This window comes from Stigmatopora nigra, chromosome 1 (assembly GCF_051989575.1).
Source record: "Stigmatopora nigra isolate UIUO_SnigA chromosome 1, RoL_Snig_1.1, whole genome shotgun sequence".
NCBI classification, from domain to species: domain Eukaryota; kingdom Metazoa; phylum Chordata; class Actinopteri; order Syngnathiformes; family Syngnathidae; genus Stigmatopora; species Stigmatopora nigra.
Genome location: NC_135508.1, coordinates 23,338,861 through 23,360,587, shown reverse-complemented (window position 1 = coordinate 23,360,587; position 21,727 = coordinate 23,338,861). Strand labels below are relative to the sequence as shown.

Below are 21,727 nucleotides of genomic sequence, written 5' to 3'. Positions count from 1 at the left end.
AAAGGCTAAAATAAACATTGTTTCAGATATAAATAAAAAAACTGAATATTCGGGACTTTTAATCCAGTTTTTTTAATCAATTTATAAAAAAGTCTAAATATTATATCTAAAATGGTCCGGCCCACATAAAATTGAGTTGATGATTGAGTTAATGCGGCTCGTGAACTAACCCGAATCTGACACCCTTGCTCAATGAAGTATTAATTAGTCAACTTTTGAAAAGCTGTGCCGCACAGCTTTTCAAAAGTTGACTAATTAATACTTCATTGAGCAAGGGTGTCTTTTGGAGACCGTGGTCAGCACACGCACAGTGCGTGTGCTGACCACGGTCTCCAAAAGTGTAAAAAAAGAACGGAAAAGAAAGGAAAGGAAACCAAAATTGTGCACGCGTGGGCGCTCCTGCAACGTGCGTGTATTTGTAGAGTCCGAGCCACTCTTGAGATTAGCCACCGGCTCCCTGGATTCCATTCCGCCTTTTACTTTCCCATTGCTCTCTTCCGTCCCACACAGGACTTCCCTGTGAGTCGCAAAGGGGGCAAACAGCCACTCACCCACCGAACCCAATCCTCAAGCTTTTCAGAATTTGGAAGCGCGCAGCTCAGCGCGCACGTTCGGAAGATATCGTCGAATTCATAAAAGCCAAATCTGGGCGGACCTCCACTGCTCTTTTCCCCCACCTGTTGATGCAGCGCCGCCGGTTTTCAGGACGCAGAGGAAAACGCGTGATTTCGTCCAGGGGATCAACGCGTTAAGAGGGGCTCGGGGTCGGTCCAGTTCGGCGGGCAGGAGGATAGAAGGACCTTGTTGTTTCCCCTTGCCCCAGCCAGTCTTTGTAGTTTATGCTGGGTTGGAGGAAAATGGGTCCCAGGATCTGCGGACTTTTATCTGTCCTACTCTCATGGCAGCTTGTCACTGTAAGTAAGCTTTGTTAACTTTCTTGAACCTTCCTTGATTATTTCACCGCTCTCACTAAAGAGGACAAAATCTTTCAGGAAAGTTTACATATAGTAATAAAGAAGCAATGAAATGGTTTAACTATTCTTGTGGGTCCTGTGCTGACATGCAAGGTGGGATGGATTACAGATTCCATTGCAGCATGTAAGGATGCTTTTTTTAAAAGGGACAAACCAGAAGAGTCCTCTGGACTGGGGCTGCTCTAAGTTTGTCCACAGAAACAAGCTATTCATAGTCAGACTTCCATGGCCTTCCTGTCTCTGCCGCACTCAAGTAGACATACAAGCTCCAAAATTCCTTGTGGTAAACATGACAAAAAACAAGAAAATCTAAGCAAATGTAAGATTTTTCCTTTAGAGTGTCCAGTTATTGAGTGGTTATGATTTTGTATTATCATTTAGTAAAGTAATATTATTTTAGGGAGCCCGGTGGAGCGAGTGCTTAGCGTGACGGTCTCACAGTTCTGGGGTCCTGGGTTCGAATCCAAGTATCGTCCACCTGTGTGGAGTTTGCATGTTCTCCCCGGGTCTGCGTGGGTTTCCTTCAGGTGCTCCGTTTTCCTCCCACAATCCAAAAACATGCATGGTTGGCTGATTGGACACCTAAATTGCCCCTTGGCATGGTTGGCCGTCCCCTTGTCCCCTGCATCTGGCTTGGTGTCGGCTGGGATGGGCTCCAGCACCCCCCACGACCCTAGTGAGGATAAAGAAAATGAGATGAGATCAATGTAATTTTAAAAGCAAATATTTTAGAAACTGTGAAATCAGCTTAGTTGTTTAACATCATGTGTTTTATTCATTTTATTTTGAAAAAGAAATCCAAATTTTATAACTGATTTCCGTTATGAGGGAATATAAATGAATTGAAGTGTTCTACATATGTGCTGTCACTGGGAAAATTGTAGTTGTCAACTTCTTGCCACACACTTTCCTCTTTACATTTTGGGTCATATATCAAAATTTGTTTGCTAGTTGGTGAAATATTTTCAAATTGTTCACTGAAGGCACACTGAAGAATGTTCGTCAGAGTGTATTGCAGGACAGAAAATATATTTAGAAGTGACTGGCATTTCTCAACCTCAAGAGAAAGATATTAAATGCTGATAAAGATATCTATAGGGTATAGCAAATAATTTCCCACATTGTTGGCCTGAATAATCTAATCAATGTTTGGCACACCCAAGCTAGTAACAGCGAGCAGTATCGTTCGGTTAATCATACAATATATGAACTCAGACGGCCTTTCTGTACTCCGGCTTCGCCTCGCCATCCAAAACGTGCAGAGTAGGCTGGTTGAACACTCTAAATTGCCTCTAATTATGAGTATGAACGCGGATGGTTGTCTGTCTCCTTGTGCCCTGCGATTGATTGGGCTGACCACCAATCCAGGGTGTCCTCTGAATGGTGCTCATTGTTGACTGGGATAAACTCCAGCACCCCCCCCCGCGACCCTTGTGAGGATAAGTGGTACGGAAAATGAATGCATGTATAAAGTCTATCAATTGCTGTAATTTCATTGTATCTGAGAATCTTACAAAAATAGTCTTTTTTTTCATAGGATAGCATCTTGTCTGGACCCAGTAGATATCTTATGGATATCTGGAGCTGATATGGCTGCGATATCTGCTTTAGTGCTAGACTGATTTGACGCTAGGCATGTTGAACTGTGGCGTCCAGGAGGCAAATACATCTTCCACCTGATAGATTTAGAAGATATATTGTTGTTGGGAAAGTATTTTTGATATCTAGCAGTGACATTCTGAGGCCACTCATGTGTACTTGAGACATTGGACTGCATCAGGTAAAGGCACTTGTACCACAACCTTGCTTGATTGAGCACCGGGCGCAAACATAGCAAAATATAATTGAATTATGTGTAACCTCGAGCATCTGTTTCCTCTGTGAAAGCTCTGAAATATGGCTGTATTCCAGTTTAACAACCAATGCTCCCGGTTTTCACAGGGTTCTGAATCTGGAATGTTTGGGCCATCATTATTAATGTACATTCTCAGTGGGCGAGGGCTTGCGCCACAAAGCTGTATGTACGTACCACTGTCCCTCTGGAAGAAAGGGTACATGTTTTTTTGTGACTTTTACAATTTAGAATTATGTTGATTTGTTTTGGTTAAAACAGCACTTGTTTACATAATCTCTAACAACGTGGTTGCTAACACTGGGCTCTGTGTTATCTCCAAGTTTGGAGCGACACAAGTGTCCCCTGACTTCATGGTGGTGTGGCTGGAGGGTTGCGGGGGGTTGGGTTTGGCCTGAATTCCTCTGACAGTAAATCCTACATGTGTGCCGTTGGTGTAAATAATTCTGTTTCCAGTGTGTAACCCAACCACCGTATCTATGTGATATCCAATGTGACAACTTAATCTCTTGATTTATTTGGTCTGCAATATCCAATGGATTGAGAATGTGGGTGCTCTCTCTTCTGTATGACACTTTTTGTTAATTCAAACTACCCGGTGACCATTTCCCATTCAGAGTCGAGGAGGATTGCGAGTACAGCAGTGCAAACACCAACAGCACTCCATCGTTTGAACAGGCGACCAGACCCATTCAAATGATTGCTTGAAGACTTGGTTCAGTAAACAATGTGTTGTTGAGTTATAGCCACAAGAGAGAGGCCATCTTAGCTGGTGGCCTGAGGCAGCACTGAAGCGGCTCGCCACTCCTCAAGCCGACAGGCACATGTGGTTGTTTGTTGTCTCCATGCAAGCGTGACTCAGTCCTGTGTGGAGACGTGCTTTGAGGGTCCATCAAAGGCTCAAGGTTGGCTAACAGCCGAAATATTGCGAGATTCGCAAATGGTGGATTTCTCCATCCTTACATAGTGGCTCAAAACTAAAGCAAGAAATTTCAAAATATGCTAAACATGCCTTGATATTGATAAGATTAGGTTGTATCTGTGTATCATGGGTGCTCTCTATTTGATTGTTAAACTTTGCTTTATTGCACTCCACTGCATCCATGCACGGCAAAGCCGCAGACGAGACATAGCTGCACCTCAGCTGGTGCTACAGCAACACTCTGCATGTGCTGACATGTGCGCACATAGTCAGTCTATAGTGCTTCTCAATGAAACTAGAGTCCCACTTTTTCTATTCACGTCTCTGAGCACAGTCAAACAAGCCTGGGCAACACTTGGCCAATAGACCTGCCTATGGACTTGACTGTAGTTTTCATCACTTAAGAGGGAAAAGAAGATGGCAGTTTCATAGTGTGACATGTACCATTCATACCCTACACAAGCATGTGGCATCTTGTTCAAACAAGAAAATGTTTAGATAAATAATGAAGTTTAAAGACAGTTGAGGTTTTTTATTTAAATCAGGGGTGGGCAAACTATACCACAAACGACCGCAGGGGGTGCGAGTTCATTCCAACCCTTAAAGAGGACAAATTTTCGCCATTCTGGTGTCCTACAAGTGCAATCAATGGATTGCAGTCAGGTGCTTCTTTTTTTGTTGCAAAAATCTCATTGGCTAAAGTGTCTGTGCTGGATTGGTTGGAACAAAAATTTGCACCCACAATGGCCCTCGAGGACCATTTTGCCCACCTCTGATTTAAGTGTAGACCTCTTTAGGCGTACCAATGAATTTCCCACCCATTCATTGGGCTCCTTTCTTATATAGCTACTGGGCATACTGAAAGAGTGACGTGTGTCCCTGAATGTGTTCTCTTCTATAAACTTTAATTTGAGACAGTGGACACATGGAGAACATGCAAAGTATGGTTTAAATTAGTTGCCCCGTTACAAGTGTAAGAATCATGTTACCAGAGGTGAGAGGTCCCAAGTCGCATGACTCGACTAGGCTCAAACTCAAGTCACTAATTTTAACACTCAGAAATTGCGGTGCTTGTTGACGAACGTTTTGAAAATAATTCTAGAGACAATTGCCTTTGTCGACTTTTAATAATTGGATTGGATAACTTCATTCATTCCGTATTCGGGAAATTTGGTTATAACAGTAGCAAGAGGGTGAGTATGCAGATATAGGAAAGGCATTTTAGACATTAATAGATAGGTAATAAGTAAGTTAATAAATAAATAAATAAATAAATATATATATATATATATATATATATATATATATATATATATATATATATATATATATATATATATATATATATATATATATATATATATATATATATATATATATATATATATATATATATATATTATATATATATATATATATATATATATATATATATATATATATATATATATATATATATATATATATATATATATATATATATATATATATATATGTATGTATGTATGTATGTATGTATGTATGTATGTATGTATGTATGTATGTATGTATGTATGTATGTATGTATGTATGTATATGTATATATATATGTATATATATATATATATATATATATATATATATATATATATATATATATATATATATATATATATATATATATATATATATATATATATATATATATATATATATATATATATATATATATATATATATATATATATATATATATATATATATATATATATATATATATATATATATATATATATATATATATATATATATAAAAAGACACAATATATATACATAGTATGTACGTATATACAAACATATATAATATATATATACATACATACACACAGATGCACATACGGTAGGTCTTAACACGCAGATCATTCCTGCAATCAGGGTGCAGCAGTCTATTGCTGAAAGAGCTTCGGAGGGACTCCACAGACTCATGCAGGGGGTGGGAGGTGCTGTCCATGATGAACATCCTCCTGGTCAGCATCCTCCGCTCTCCCACTTCCTACAGAGTTCAATTGACAACCCAGAACAGAGCTGGCCCTCCTGACCTGCTTATTCAGCCTGTTCCTGTCCCTCTCAGTGCTGCCGCAACCCCAACAGACCACTGCATAAATACTGTAGATGCCACCACAGTGTAAAAAGTCCTCAGCAGTGTCCTGCACACTCTAAAGGACCGTAGTCTCCTCAGTAGGCAGAGGCAGCTTTGCACGACGGCTAAAGACAAAGTCAGAGAAGCCAATAGTATGGCAAAAAAAAAACCAAGTCCAAGTCCCTAGCAAGTGGGTTCAGCAGTGTTGATATCTTGGAAAGTACCCCAGAACTGGGATGCCGACGCGCTAACCACTCGGCCTCATGCATAATACACAATGTAACACAACCTTAATCTCATAATATATATTTTTTTCCTAATCTTGTATCATTAATATGCATAATTTTTATCTCGTAAGATTGATTTTTTTTCTTATAATATTGTGACTCTTTTCTTATAAAATTGTGACTTTTTATAATATTTTGACTTTTTTTCTTGTAGTATTGCAGCATATGACTTTATTCTCTTATTAATTCAATTTAATTCTTGGACTATCATGACTTATTTTTGTAGTCCTTTTTTTCTTTCTCATCACTCATCTTATGTTTATGCTTATTCAAGGTCGTTTCTTTGTTTTTTAATACACAGTATTTGTATACATTTATTTGACACTTTTATCCGTTCGTTACAGACAGTTTAGTCTCATACTAGCTTTGTTATTATTATTAGTAACCTTAGTATGACTGACCTTCAAGTGATCTACAAGTGTAACTGTTAGCTCTGTAGAAATAACATTTATTATTTAGATTGCAGTTAATAGGAGCAGACTACATACACTATGGTCAACCAAACTTTTAAATGCTTTTAAATGCTTCCTTTTTTCATTCATGTTTTTAGTCACTAACACAAAATCTAGCTCTATTCTGATCGCCGTGGTCACCAGACATCTCATCTCTCTACTTATATTCCCTTTAGATGCACATACACTTCTTTATCTAGAAATTGTTTTTTCTCAATCTCTTTTAACCATTCTGCACATGAGCCCAACTGATAAATATAAATTACTGGATAGCAAACTAGGTAGGGACTTTTGATAAAGGCAATTATAAAGCAGGGCTTGCTCAGTGGAAGAAGACCTTGTGATACACATCTTCACATTAAATTTGCAAGTCATTTGTCACAAAATAATCCAACATCAAATTGAAATTTGTCAAGTAGCACCATCACAGAGAGACATCTTTTGTCCATTTGCCCTTCAGTTCTTATCTTTTGTATATGCACACACATACATACATATATATAGTAATGGAAAAAATATACCTATTGTTCAGGTACATCTGCCCGTGATTCTGTGCAAACTTTAACACATGCTGAGTCAACTTCCTCCACAGGAAATGAAATCTGGTGTTGTCTTCGTGCCAAAGAAGATCCTACATCCCCTCTAGCAAAGTTTATTCAGGCTTTCCTTTATGTAGTTGGAATCTGTTATTTTGTCTAAATCTCTGCCCCAGTTTTTCCTCACTTGGCTTGGTTTTGAAAACACATCAAAGATGTGTTCCTAGTTATCCTACATGGACTAAGGATAATGAGGACATTGGCCATCATTTTTTCTTTTATTTTCGGTTGCATCCGTTTTTTTATGATTTCAGAAAATCTACCATTATTTTCTCCTGTCGAGCTTAGTGTTTGTTCCAGTGGTGTTATTGACATTCTAATGTTGGTGGCATTTCGTATTGATTACCTGTTTAATATTTAGTACTTTGATGGAATAATGATTATTCCTTCCTTGACCACTTCCATCAATATCACAAAGAGCATTGAATAAGCATGCTAAAAACTAAACTTTACAGTGTTAGCACATACCTCTTCCAGTTATATCTATTTTAAAGAAACTGCACGATCAAAGACAATGTTGATACATTATTTGATTAGGCAAAAATAAAAAAGTATTATCATACCTGCCAAATTTCAGTGAATAAAAACATTGTTATTTAGTTTCTTATCTTTCAAACATTCCTTCATTCAAGTTCCATCGCGCTTATCCTCATTAGGGTTGTGAGGGGTGCTGGAGCCAATCCCAGCCAGCCATGGGCACCAGGTGGTGATAGCCTGAATTGGTTGCCAGGCAATCACAGGGTACAATGAAACAGAGTGCTCATAAGCATGCCACCAGTGAACCCAGAGTCCGCACCGAAGTCAAACGTTCAACCATCGGGTGGTCTCTTTCTAACTTATTTTGTATATTTAAAAAGAAATCATTTAAATGACTGCACCCTCGTCCTCATATCATCTCCCATTTTATTATATTGCAACCATACAATCATATGTCCTATCTTGAAGTTCTCAAATTGACTGAATAACAGCTCCAAAATTGAGAACTCTTAAGTTGGGTGACTTGTCTCTCACGGCGTCACTATATAGGACACTAGTATTTGGATTTGAGATGGAAAATGCTGCTATGCACAAGAATGGACTCTGAATTCTGTTAGTGGTGAAGCATTTAACAAGATTATAATCACAACTCTTTTATGAGCTTCGGAAAATTATGGCCACTAAGCATTCTGATCGTGTTCAAACTCATCAACCTCGCACTGATTGCTGTAAGTTAGAAGTCCAAAGGAGGATTTTACATTCTATCCCTGCTCATTTTCAATCATTCATTATTAGTAAAGCAGACAAATACCGTAAAGTTGTCCTACAGTTTCAACATAACTTTCTCCACCCAAACCAAACCACCAACATAAATGTTAATTGTCTATCACAGCAAGGTTAAGAATTTGACGAGCAATATTGCTGCCATTGAGCTATCAGTTAACTGCATCTCTTCGTATCCTACAGTGGGTGGATTCAAGGGATTTCCCAATGGTGATTTTGTTGTTGTTGTTTTTTTACTTCTGATTAGATTTTTTCAAAATATGTTTTGCTGGAGCCGATCTGATGCCCAATATGTAACAAACAAATAATGTAACGGGTAAATTATGAATCTTTATTTATTTTATTGAAGTAGTCCCTGCTGGTAGCTCCTCAAGAAATGTGCTTTTAAAATATAAAATATAAAATATATTTAAAATATTACAAAAACAATTATGAATCTTTGAAGCCTACAACATCTAAATACTTATTCCTCCATTTTCTGTACTGCCTATCCTCAAAGGGGCGTCAGGGGTGGTGGACATATAAGCATTTATCTTCTCATCTTGATAGTATACGAGGTCAAGAGTGATCACTTACTTACGGGTTTGAATAAAACAATGAAAGCGTGCGAACCTGCCAAAAGTAAGATTTGTAATTAACTATCCCAGCTAACTCTGGGCACTATTGGTTGATAGCCAACTGCAGGGCAAAATAAGATGAGGAACCATTCATGGTCAAACTCATACCTAGGTATAATTTAGTGTTTAACCCGCCTATTTTGCATTATGGATTGTGGGAGGAAATGGGTACCAAAAGAAAATGCACACTCAAAGGGGAAAGTTGGAACCCATCAGCGATTCGGTCTCCGAAACTGTGAGGTAGACATACTAATCTTGACAACGGTGCCCTCTCTTAATACTCAAATGAATGTTAATACTTTGAAGAATTTAAAAAAAAAATACATAGGCATCTGGGCAACTATGATACATACATATGTCAATGTTGCTGTTTTCATTATACTTGTTTGGAGAATAATATTATAAAGAACTAAAAAATGACTGACTGGTACTTAACATTGAATACAGAACGAAAATGTGGGGTACCAGCTGAAGAAAAGCCAGCTTGCTCACATACGCATGTTGCCTTGGTCCCCTTTAGAAGGTACCAATCCCTGACTGCTGTGGGGATTTACTCAGTCTCAGAGCACCCTCAATCTCTGTACAGTCAACTACTGAAGATCAATAAGTATAATAAATAAATTTGCTGTCTATGAGTTATGAGTCATATTCACCTGACCTCTAGCCGTAAAATGTTTCTCTTGAGTGGCAGGGTTGTTATTACTTTAACAAAAAACACGATAGTCGTCAAAAATGTGACAGGGTGAAAAAATACCAAGTTATTTGTTTGGTGTTCATGACTCAGTGTCTTTGGTGTGAAGTAATGGCTTTCATTTGTTTCCACTTTTGCCTTAGTACTGTGGTTATAAAGTCCTGTCAGCTCTGCACTAGACAACCATGTTGATGTCAGCACTATTGAGAACCATAGACATATTTTGTGTTGTGGACATAGTTCATTTGTTGTCAAATGTCACATTACTATAAACAAAAAAATACATACATGACGAGAAAAGTAATGTTTGCATCGGGGTGAATATAGACGTTTAGCTGTTCTCAAGGCACGACACTCTTTGCAGCTCTTGGCTCAGCCACCGTGTGTATGTATGTATGTATGTATGTGTGTGTGTGTGTGTGTGTGTGTGTGTGTATATATGTATATATATATATATATATATGTATATATATATGTATATATATATATATATATATATATATATATATATATATATGTATATATGTATATATATATATATGTATATATATATATATATATATATATATATATATATATATATATACATATACATATACATATACATATACATATACATATACATATATATATATATATATATATATATATATATATATATATATATATATATATATATATATATATATATATATATATATATATTATTTATTTATACAAATACAAACATACATAAACTATTACCCATATGGGGTTAATCAGAATTATTGCAACTCTGTGGTGATCAGTGGTGTCATCTGCTCTAGTTTTATAGTTGAACTTTTGTGGGAGAGTATGAGTCAGCCTGCTAAGTCACTTGAGAGGGTTTGCTTTTACATAAAGGCTCTGGTGGCAAACGGGCCCTTTGCCACACCACACATGGGATTAAATTGTGGGAACAGCAGCTGCTTTCAACTTTTTTTCAAAGTAATTCACAACTGTGCTATTTTGTTAAATGTGATATCCCCATGTGGGTGTGTTGTATTCTTCTTATTTCTTTTATGCCAGTAATGGAGAAATAAATCACAGGATTTTGAAAATGAATGATTTTGGTTTAAACAATTAAGACAGCACTTTTCTATTTATCGTCACACTGACTACACTTCTTGCCAAGACCGTCAGTTAAGACTTCAGGATGTAAGCCTCAGTGAGATTAATGCTAACATGCTGCACAGAGTAGTGGACACAGCCCTTTCTTTAACATGAGGATGACTTTGTATTATGTTCACTTGACTCTCAGAGGCTGTGGCATATAACAGGAGGAAATAAAAAGCTCTTTATAGGTGCATATTCATCCATTTAGTTTCTGATCAACCAGTTTTGGTTCATCACAAGGCTGCAGCTTTGGAAGCAATTTTCCCTCTAATTTTTTGTTTCTCTGGGCGGAAAGACCACCGATTTAGGGGGTGTCGCTGCCTCTGGCTCGGAGTCAGCGGGGATAGGCTCCAGCACCCCCCGGGTCCTTAATGAGCATAAAGCAGTTCAGAAAAGGAGATGGGTGTCCTCTTTATGGGTTGGAATGAAAACCTGCACCCTTTGTGGAATATTTTGCCCACCCTTGCTCTAGACCAGTGGTAGGTAACCTATGGCTTGGTACCAAATGTGGCACTTTTGATGGTTGTATATGGCTCTCCACTAACCTGTGTGCTAAAATATGGGAACCGCTGGTGAGAGACCTAAGTCCGAACGCTCTAATGTGAGTGCCACGCCAGAACTGTGGTGCCGACACTATAACTTGCATCTTTTTAATCATAGTTTTTTTTCATGCATACTCTCATTGATACTTATTGATTAGTAACAGTAAAAAAAAATCCAAAAAATTCAGACCTTTTTTTTACTTTCAAAGTGGTGAAATTATTAATAAATGCACACTTTCATGATTTTTTACTTTTAAATTCTGAGTATGGCTCTCAAGGAATAATATTTGAAAATATGAATTGTTTATGGCTCTCTTCATCAAAAATGTTCCCGAGCCCTACTCTAGACTGTTCGCCAGTCAGTCGTAGGGCACAGATAAAGACAGACAACCAGTCGGAATCAGAACAACACCGCCACAGAGCGCAAACTGATCCCATGCTTGCCCGCACTGAAGCCTCCTTACAAATGACGAAGTAATTCTATTCCATTGCAGAGAAAGGAACACGGTTATTCATTTATGCTTCTTCAACTCAAATGGGATTTTTGCAAAGGTTTTACATTATGTCATAAGCAGCAGCTGTTCAAAGTCCTATTCCAGGGCCAAATTCCAAATATTAAGACCTCAGGAGGGTTCAAACATAGAGCTTTTGTTACTCTTCAAAGGCGTTATCAATCGTCAGCTGAGTGGGGAAGTCTTGTCTGCTCTTTTCTTGTTGTAAGCTCTAACTATCTTGTTATGGCTTGTCTGCAATAAGCAAGAGTTCACAGCGTCGTTCACCAACTCAGTGGTTTATTCAGTGTTTTATTGATCATTAACCACATGTGTCCTTCGTGTGTTTTCACACAAGCACACCGGCTCTCTAATTACATCTTATTATAGAAGGAAACCAACCCCTCACATCTGTATCCAATGAAAGGGCCTGTTGCCCTTGCAACTTTCTTGTATGTACGCACAAGCTCCTGGTTAACAGATGTCTGTGTTGGTGTGAACCCACCTTCAAATTAAGGCCTGTCTGAGCGTTATGTGGACAGGTGAAATTGAATTGGATTGGATAACTTTATAATTCCCGTATTTGGGAAATGTCATTGTCACAGTATCAAGTGGGTGAGAATGCAGATACAGCAAAGGCATAGTTACACAGAGTTACAAGTTAGCCCTATGCGGTGTTTGGCTTCAAACATCTTTCTACCATAAAATAATATCAAGCAGCACCTTCAAACACAGTGCTGTTTCTGGGAATCACACATAGCTGTCATTGACCTTCAACTCATTACATGACTTAAAAATAAATAGAAACAATTTAGTCTTGTACATTTTCAATGGCATACCATTGGGTGTTTTTTTTGTCCCCATATTTGAAGTAGTAGTAATGTGATTTAAATGAATCCTTGTTGGCTGTTGTAACTGCTTTCTTTCTTGAGACTTCCTTGACTTTTTGATCATGCTCCATAAAAATTGGGAATAGGGGTATTTTGCAAAGCAGGTTAATTAAATTAGCTCACAATATCAATATTGGTAAAAATCAGCTTCCATAATTATATTCCATACAACGAGGTTGAATGCTTAGAATTATGTCTCTCTCACAGCTCTAAAATCAAGGCGTCAGTCCCTGTGTATATTGTGCACGTTCTTCTCATGCCCAGGTTTTCTCCGGTTCTGGTTTAATCCCACATCCCAAAAACATTCATGGGAGGTTGTTTGTACCTTCGAAATTGTCAATAGATATGCGTGTTTGCATCAAGTGTTTATCTCATTGGACGTGGATGGTTGTCGGTCTCCTTGTGCTCTGGGATTGGCTGGCAACCAAATCACCCTGGCTACTGCTCCTAATTAGCTGGGATAGGCTCCAGCACCCCCACCACCTTTGTGTGGAAACAGCACAAATTAATGAATTATGAGATCCACAATTAGTTATTAAGGTGTGAGAATTTGGCATTCGTTCACAGAGAAAGTTGTAGCCATCTGTGGACTGATTTCCAACCGATATCAGTGTCGTCAAAGAGCCATTCACAACCCTCGAAAATGTTGTGCGTTCTTTTACCTTACGAAAAAAAATGGGTTAGAGTTAGGAATGTTGGAGAATAAAAGAACAATTCAAGCAAGAACAGACCATGCTATCTCCACAAAGCCAGAGCTACTGTGGAAGCCTTTAGGTTCAAACTCCCCCTCACAGAGCTCTGAAACAGATATGCAGCCAAAATTATTTTCACATTTCAGTATAGAGTTTTAGCTGTAGGGGCCATTGTTTAAATAAGAAATTTGTATTGGGAAAAAAGCTAAATCCATCTAGATTTTTGTTGTTGATTTTTCTGAACTCTCCATACAAATCCATTTAATTTGATAATGCGATCTCCGTATTGAGGTCACACACTTCTGATTTTGTTAAAAAATACATTTATCAACCACAACACAGCCTTAATGTCTGTTTCTCTGATTAAAATTTGGATTGCTGCAGGCTTTAAGTCTAGACAGGATGATTTACCAGGTGAATTAACGGCCTTCTACACTCACAATAAATAGGATCACAGGTTCCTCTGAAGCATGTTTCAACAACGATAAAAGCAAAGACTCACAATATAGATTGTAAAATGAAACATGAAACTACTTCTCATCTCATTTTCTGAACCAGTTCATCCTCATTAGGTTCACGGTGGGTGCTGGAACCTATCCCAGCTGACTCCAGGCCAGAGGCCGGGGACACCCTGAATCGGTGGCCAGCCGATTGTCGGACATAAGGAGACAGACAACCATGCACACTCACATCCATACCCAGGGGCAATTTAGAGTTTCCAATCAGAATACTTTCGTTAACTTCAAGCCAAAAATGCAGAAAAGTCAGGAGGCACGCGCAGAGAAACATTGGTTGACCTTGGGCAAACTTTTCTATCTCCCAATCAACAGTAATTCCCCGACGGCATTTTAATCCATATCTCCATCCCGTACACTCATGTCTTGTCCAAATTCTCCATTCACTCCCGAGCTGTCTCGGATTTGTCCACTTATTTCCAAACATGGAGGCACTAGACACGGCAAGAATGTCTCAGGCAAGCATTCAACTGTTAAATAGCAGCTGTCTGAACTTATTAAAAGTTGAATATCATGATTTTGGTAAAATAATCATGAACAAAGACTATTCCTGTTCCAATATTGGATTTGGAGCTAAAATAGATAGTCATAAAGTACATTTGTAGGTGTGAAAAAAGTAAAGTGTGAAAAAAATGAAATTAAAGATTGTTGCCTATGACGATTCAGACAAGGTTATCCTATTAGCCCAAGAAAAGTGCTTTGCCGCTTGAGCAATCCAACCTTTACGTGACTGGGATTTCCGAGATTCCACTTCTTGAGCTAGCCGTCAGAAGATGAACTGGGTTTTTGCAACTGTCCCGCTTCTTCATCCTTTGTCACGGGGTGACAGAGGGAAACTGAACGTGAGGGTTTTATATTGTATAGAGACTTGCTAATCAGAGCAAAGGCATTTAATGCCGAGAAAGTGGGCACCTGATCCCGTCTTACATGCTGAAACCCAGTAGTTCAGAAATGTTCTTGTTGCTCCGCTTTAGGATAAATTGTTAAAGCAGTACAGCTTGGTGTTGGGGGTTTGATGGCCGAGATCTGCCTTGATCCTGGAATTGAAGGAATAAATGACTTCCTTTATCAAACAGAAGAGAAACATGCTAGGATTTGCCTTTTTAGGCTGGAGTTTATGTCAAAACTCTGTACACTAAAATATGGGTGGATTGAATTTACTGCTGTGTGCCCCTTAGTTGAATCACATCTTGTATGGAATGTGTCCGTGTCACTATAGAGTGCAGCAATTGGCTTCTGTCCATTGGTTCTTATCCAAACCAAAGGTCCAATTGGATGGTGGGGGATCACAGTGACAGTGTGGGTCAACAAACAGTTCTGATTTCAGATGGAAATACACACATGCTGTGTAAGCCGCATTCCTTGTTCTAAATACTATGAATCCAGACATACTGTATGCTGCAAGTACTCTTACTTGAAAAATAGACACATCCACGTGTATTCAGTTACTCACCTACTCATTCTCCAGATCATTTGATGCAATGGAGAAATACCACGGCTGAAGATAAACAGCCTCTGAGGTATTTTTATCTCCCTCTTGACTTCCACCTTGCGTCCATGTTGATTTTTAAATACACATGGCTCTTTGAATCTGATTCACCAATTAATAGGCAGGGACGCCTCCGTGGTTTTGTTTGCTTAAGGCCAAGGCAAGCGGTCATAAGATGCCGTAGAACATAATCGTCAGTAGATTGACTTTCTTCTTTTTATTTATATATCTGTGCTTTTCACCATACCACTGCAACTATTTAACATACATTAAGACATAAAGGCAAAGTTGGAATGTCAGCATGATGGGACAAATTGAGGATTTGGCCTTTTTGACCTAACCAATTTTGGGTTATCAGTTTTTTAATGATTTATTTGTCAAAAACCTCTTGAATCTCACATTAAACTTCACATTTACATAGATGCTAAAGGACCAATGGTTATGTGGTCTCTGGAGTTTCCTGCTTGTACTGCAATTATTCATTCATTCATTTTCTGCACCGCTTATGCTCACAAAAGTTGCAGGGGTGCTGGAGCCTATCCTGGCGGGCACCAGGCGGGGGACACCTATAATTGGTTGTTAGCCAATCGGAGGGCACATCCAGTCACTCTCACACTCATACCTAGAGGCAATTTAGAGTGTCCAAACAGCCCACCATGCATGTATTTGGGATGTGGGAGGAAAGAGGAGTTTCTGGACAAAATAAATCATGCAAGCCCGGGAAAGCATGCAAACTCTACGCACCTGGGATCAAACCCAAGAAGTGTGAGGCCAATGTGCTTACCACTTTTCATCAGGCTGCCAACTGCAATTATATTCATATAAATTACTTTGAATTTGTGGGAAAAAAAAAATAATGTTTTTATTTTCTAATCTTGATTGAGCTAAACACTAACACCAAAGCTTTGTTGTGATCTCCTAAATTCTAGGTGCGTCTTGGGTTAAACAGCAAAACCTCCAAATGCTGGAATTACTTTGAGTTTCAAAAGTGTCACCATGGTATCGCCACAATTCCCAGTTAATTAACTTGAAGTGTGCTTTATGTCTCGTGTTAAAACCCGTACAAGTAGAGCTTTACTTTACTTTTCATTCCTTCAGATTAAATTTGAATTCAAAAGGGAGCACATAATCTTTTAAATTTATCCATGGAAAGGTTTTGACGTGACATGAATTTAAACTTCAATTTGATATTTTGCCCTCATTAAATGTGCAATGCATTTCATTAAAATTAATTTTAAGTTTATGGAAAATTGGTTTATGGGTGGCTACATTGTTCTTATGCTCTCATTTATTTGTAGAGGTTGATGATTAAAATCTGTTGCAATCAAGTTTGTGCAAGCTGTGTACTTACCATTTTGTTGGAAAACATAATAGAGGTCAATTTAACAGGTGCTTTCCAATTACTTGGTCCTAAGGCAGGAATGAAAAGAAAGAAAGGGTCAAAGGTGAGTAAAACAGTTATATATCATCAGGTCTCTTCAAAAATATGGTGTTTTTTTTTTTTAAACAATTCAAGTTTGAAGATTTTGTTAGCAACAATCTTGTATGTATTGATGTTTTTTTGCACTGGACTGTCAATTTGATAATGTTTTTTATTTTAATTTAATTAATTATGAAGGATCCAATATTCCTGGCATATAAGGAGCAAGAGATGAAAAGGCTTATCCATATTGCATCATTGTATGTTAATTTGGCACTGTGTTGTGGGTCCCTTGCTGTCTACAGGGAACCTTGTGTTTTATGGCCTATCTTTCTGTTATAAATATACAAGCCTCAGATTGCCATGCTGGCACTGCTCTTCCCTGCCTAGTGGCCTCCAGCCTCTGTGCCACCCCGGCCAGCTGTCGTCTGGGGCAATTGAAGTTGATTAGTTTGCGCTCAATTACCAGCATGCCAGTCGTTTAAAAATGTTACCATAAAACACATAAAATAAAGGTTCAAACTACTGTCGGTCTTTTTTAATTTAAATGTTTATTTCATGTCTAGTCGAAAACAAAAAATACATTAGAATTCTCGGCATTTCTTTTGTTACTTATTTTTCCCAAATTGGCCCGACCATAATTAGAATATACTTCTCTGGGCCAGAACCAAATTCCTGTTCTTAAATTTATTCTTAGCCACAGACAACCTATTAAAACTGACCTGGCTTATTGCTGGCTGCAACATACGTCTGGTACGTGTGTCTCTTCTCATGGTGGTTTTAGTGTTAGTGTGTGTAAATAAAATTCTTTGCAGGGTATTGTCTTTAGGTGACTTCTGAGTGTTAGGTTAGATAGTCTGTTGACAAAAGTCCTGTTTCGGCCCCTGTTGAGGTGTTGCTTAAAAGCACTGGGGTCTAGAGGGCCTACATGCCCCTTGACTTTTAACCTTTTGTTTCACTATTAAAATTCTTCAAGAAGCTAGTTTTAATGCAAAACTAGAAAGATTGTTTCTTTTAATGAAACTTTTTTTTTATCCAATATTGTCTGTAATTTCAGTTTTTAGCCCACCAAGTAGCATGTGTGTCAAGTCTCATATTTCTAGAACTATTTAAATATACAGTCTCATATACACTCATTGTGGCTGTTTTATTACCAGGACAATCTTAAATCTAAAATCTAAATCCAAAAAAATGCTTCTTCATTCTCAGGAGGTTGTCTCAAAATCACAACTTAATAGTGAGCCAATTTCTCTCCTTTGGCATTGATATAAAACTTTAAAACCAATCAATTACCACTTAAATTGTAGCTTTTTGGGAATATTTCCCTAAAATCTTAGGTAAAAAACATGTCTACAAAGGGGAGATGGTTCGTCGTGTCTCCCTGTGTGCTGCAGGCCCAACAGCTTGACAATTGTTTACACAGCCTTGTCAAGGTGAAAATGTTGCTCTACATGACAAAGTTGTTCAGCTGTTATTCTGGTAGCCAAAGTCGCCACAGTTTCATGTAAGGATAGCACCGCGCTAGACATCCACACTTTTTAGTTAAATGAGCCACCTCTGTGTTTTTTATTTCCCTTTGTTGTTTTCATATCTTTTTTTTTTCTTTCCTGTGAAATTAGGGTATTTGGCTGTTGTCTTTTTGAACTACACGACTCTTTGCGCCACCACTGTCACTCATTTTTTACTTTTTGTTGTCGTAACTTTTATTACCTCTGTGGTATCCAAGTGAAAAAGTAATTTAGCCTAAAAGTGTGAAGAATCAAATATGAAGGCTGAAGTAGACCAACCCTGACTTGAATGTTGTGTGGGAGACTGACTGAAGGACCTTGGAGAATAGGACTCCATGCATGTGTTAAGAAAAGAAAAAACACCACTCTTCACATCTCTCCCCACCCCAACATTTTCAGGCATGTTTGCTGCGCCCATCCTGTTAGTCATGGAACCTTTCTTGAGAAGACAATACCTACACCTGTCATATGGTGTTTGTCTGTTGAATGAGGGACTTCTTTCCATTTCCTCTCTGTCCAATCACTTTAGATTAAACCCTGTAGAAATGTCAAAAGAGCTGTGAGGTGCCTGAAGACCTCACCCATCAAGCCTTTATACAGCAGGGGCCCAAGTTTTAGGGTTAGTGCCGTAAGTAGCAGTTTGTCAGTTTGTTCGCCATTCCAGGTCCACAATGTTGTTCTGTTGTTACAATTGTCCCATCTAAAATAATCTATAATGTACAGCTATCCACAAGTTGTCTGAAACCATATTGGCCTACATTTGTCAGTACTTTATTTATTGAATTGAATTGAAAGCTTCATTGTCATTGCACATTGTACAAAGTATATCGTACAACAAGATGCCTTCCAAGCACAGCCTGACCGCACATCAACTAGCCATGGATGGCCCACAATCAGTGTGAAAATGACAACAATGGGCAACATTAAACTAATATGAGGAATGGTTATTATTTGCAACCCTCCTACCAATGTCAATAATATAAATGTGTAAGAAATTAGTGTGGTCAGGTCAACTCAAGTCTTGGAGCTGCCTGTCAGAAGGTGAAGCTCAACTCTCTCTATGTAAAGGGTGCATGTCAGACTTGAAGTCCAGTTGTGCCCACATGATTTCTCAGCATAGGGGCTTAGTTTTAAGGAGTGAAAGTATAAAAAGAGAGGATGTGATGGATGACAGTAGAAGAGCTGCGGAATGGGAAAACATGCCTAAACTTTGAAGTTTGTTCTTAACTCCCATCTATGCAAACATCCAAATTTAAAATGGATGTTCAAATTTCCCCCACAGTTAGTCCTGCAGCTGCATCAGGTTCTTAATGAGCACCATGGGATACTCAAAGATCCCTGAAGAACTTTTATGTTGTTGTGTCTTGTATGCATTGGTTTTCAAGTGATGAAATGTGGAACTCTAGACTGTGGACAAATGTTTCGGCCATCTGCTGCAAAAAGAAATGCTTTGCCTAAATTTTGCTTGCACTCAGTAGAATGAGTTGAAGATATGTGTTTAATCTCATATTGAACTCAAGTCTGGTAATAGACACTTCCTATTTTGGTAGAATTAGCGTTTTTGCTAATTGGCTCAATTCTATAGATTTTTACCAGAATACTTTGTGATTATAAATTGTGATTATTTGCCAGTTAAACAATCAAATTAAAAAGCTAACCCTCCTTTGCTTTCCTCTCAGCAAAATCACTCCTGAATGAAATAGGTAATTAATGCATTAGATATGTGCGGCACACATTTACAAATACAAACCTGTATTGGAAGTTGAACTGCGGTCGTTAGTAAGTCAGCATGATCGACTGCCATACCAGTTACATAGTTGCAAAATATTCGCTTGTATTTCTTAATGGTCGTCATGAGTTCTCCAAAAAATGTGACTCTTTATACTGTTGGGGAAAGTACAACATTACAGGTATATATACATATTATAATATATATTTTTTAGCTTTTATAGTTGACTGCAGAGGTGTGGTGTCAGCACAACATCTCAATCAGACATCTGCTTTTATCTTGCATACATATTTGGAGCTCCACATTAAGCCAGAATCACTGGCTCTTTTGTACATTTGTATAGATTTTCACCCGGGTGTCACAGCTCGTAACCAGATGATACACCAGCCCAAGGCAGTGGAATGTAAGCGAAGATCATACTAATGGTTGACTGGTTGGCACTAGTGACAGGAATTTGCTTAGTCAGGGGTTTCCTTTTGAAAATGGCCCGTGATTGTTATTGTAAGGGTGTTCAGTCTGGGGAGAGAGGATTTGGAGGGGATAGATCTAGTTATTTATTAGCTGGAGCCTTTTAAAGGGGAGAGGGGGCTTGTCTCATACTAGAGACATGGGTTGGAAATAGGAACTGGCGGGCCATGCCAGCTGTGGATGCCACTGGTGTCATTCCGCCAGCATTGTCTCTACAGTAGACATCCAACCTGTATCTGAACAGATCGGGAAACGCAAAAGCACCCAATGGTGAGCTGCATTAGATAATCAGATATCAGAATGTATGGCTCACTCTGAATCTTCTCACTGTGTAGGTACAATCTGATAGATATACGACAATCCCTTTTCCCATTGGTCTTGGGAAGGATTAGTGTAATGTCCATACTCGGCCATAGAAAAACAAGTCTTCTTCAAACTCTCAGAAACTGGTGTTCATGTGAAAATAAAAGGTATTGTTTTAAAAGGAAATTTAATCCAAGTTAAACTTGATATTGTTGTTTGTGAATATTGTGAATGTCAAAGTTATGCTGTTTGCCTGGGGTGCCAGAGCACTCTTGATTTTAGACACACTGTCGTTTTCTTTCTCATTCCTTCCTTCTTTGCAAGTAGTGTGGGTCATGAACTTTATTTTGCATGTGAACTCTTGAAAAGCCCTCAAAGAGATAATAAATGTTGAAAGTAAACATGTCACAATGTTTTGTTTCCTGCGGCAGTCTTTGTTTTCCCTCCTCCCTTCCAGGGTCCATGCCTATCACTGGGTGTAACCTTGCTTTGTGAAGACTTCAACCTCTATAAATCTTTTGGTGTTTTCTTCAGGTAACACAGGCCTCCAAGGTGTGGGGAGAGGTCCCTTGGCCAGATGACTTAGTGGATCAAAAGGAAGCTCCAGCGGCGCCGAGTTTACTCGGCGACGACGAGGACTTTGTGGCTGATGAAGCTTCTGGAGGTGTGCAACACCACAAACAACCATTGTGAACATTGACTATGTTTTTCAATCAAAATCTCATATTGAATTATTTATTAAAGTAAACTTACAGAATATTCCATTGGTGCTTTCT

General features: G+C 38.4%; 1 protein-coding gene across 8 annotated transcripts in view; it reads left to right on the top strand.

The window, feature by feature from the left end:
* Positions 1-339: 339 nt before the first annotated feature.
* hspg2 (heparan sulfate proteoglycan 2) overlaps positions 340-21,727 on the top strand; it is an 83,671-nt gene continuing 62,283 nt past the window's right edge. For 6 of the 8 annotated variants that reach the window (XM_077709106.1, XM_077745183.1, XM_077709027.1 and 3 more), the window contains exons 1-2: positions 340-914; positions 21,486-21,615. In XM_077709106.1, coding sequence (XP_077565232.1) covers positions 840-914; positions 21,486-21,615 — 205 coding nt within the window. In that variant the 5' untranslated portion in view covers positions 340-839. The remainder of the gene's footprint in view (positions 915-21,485; positions 21,616-21,727) is intronic. The other 2 variants (XM_077709262.1, XM_077709178.1) reach the window with 1 other exon arrangement.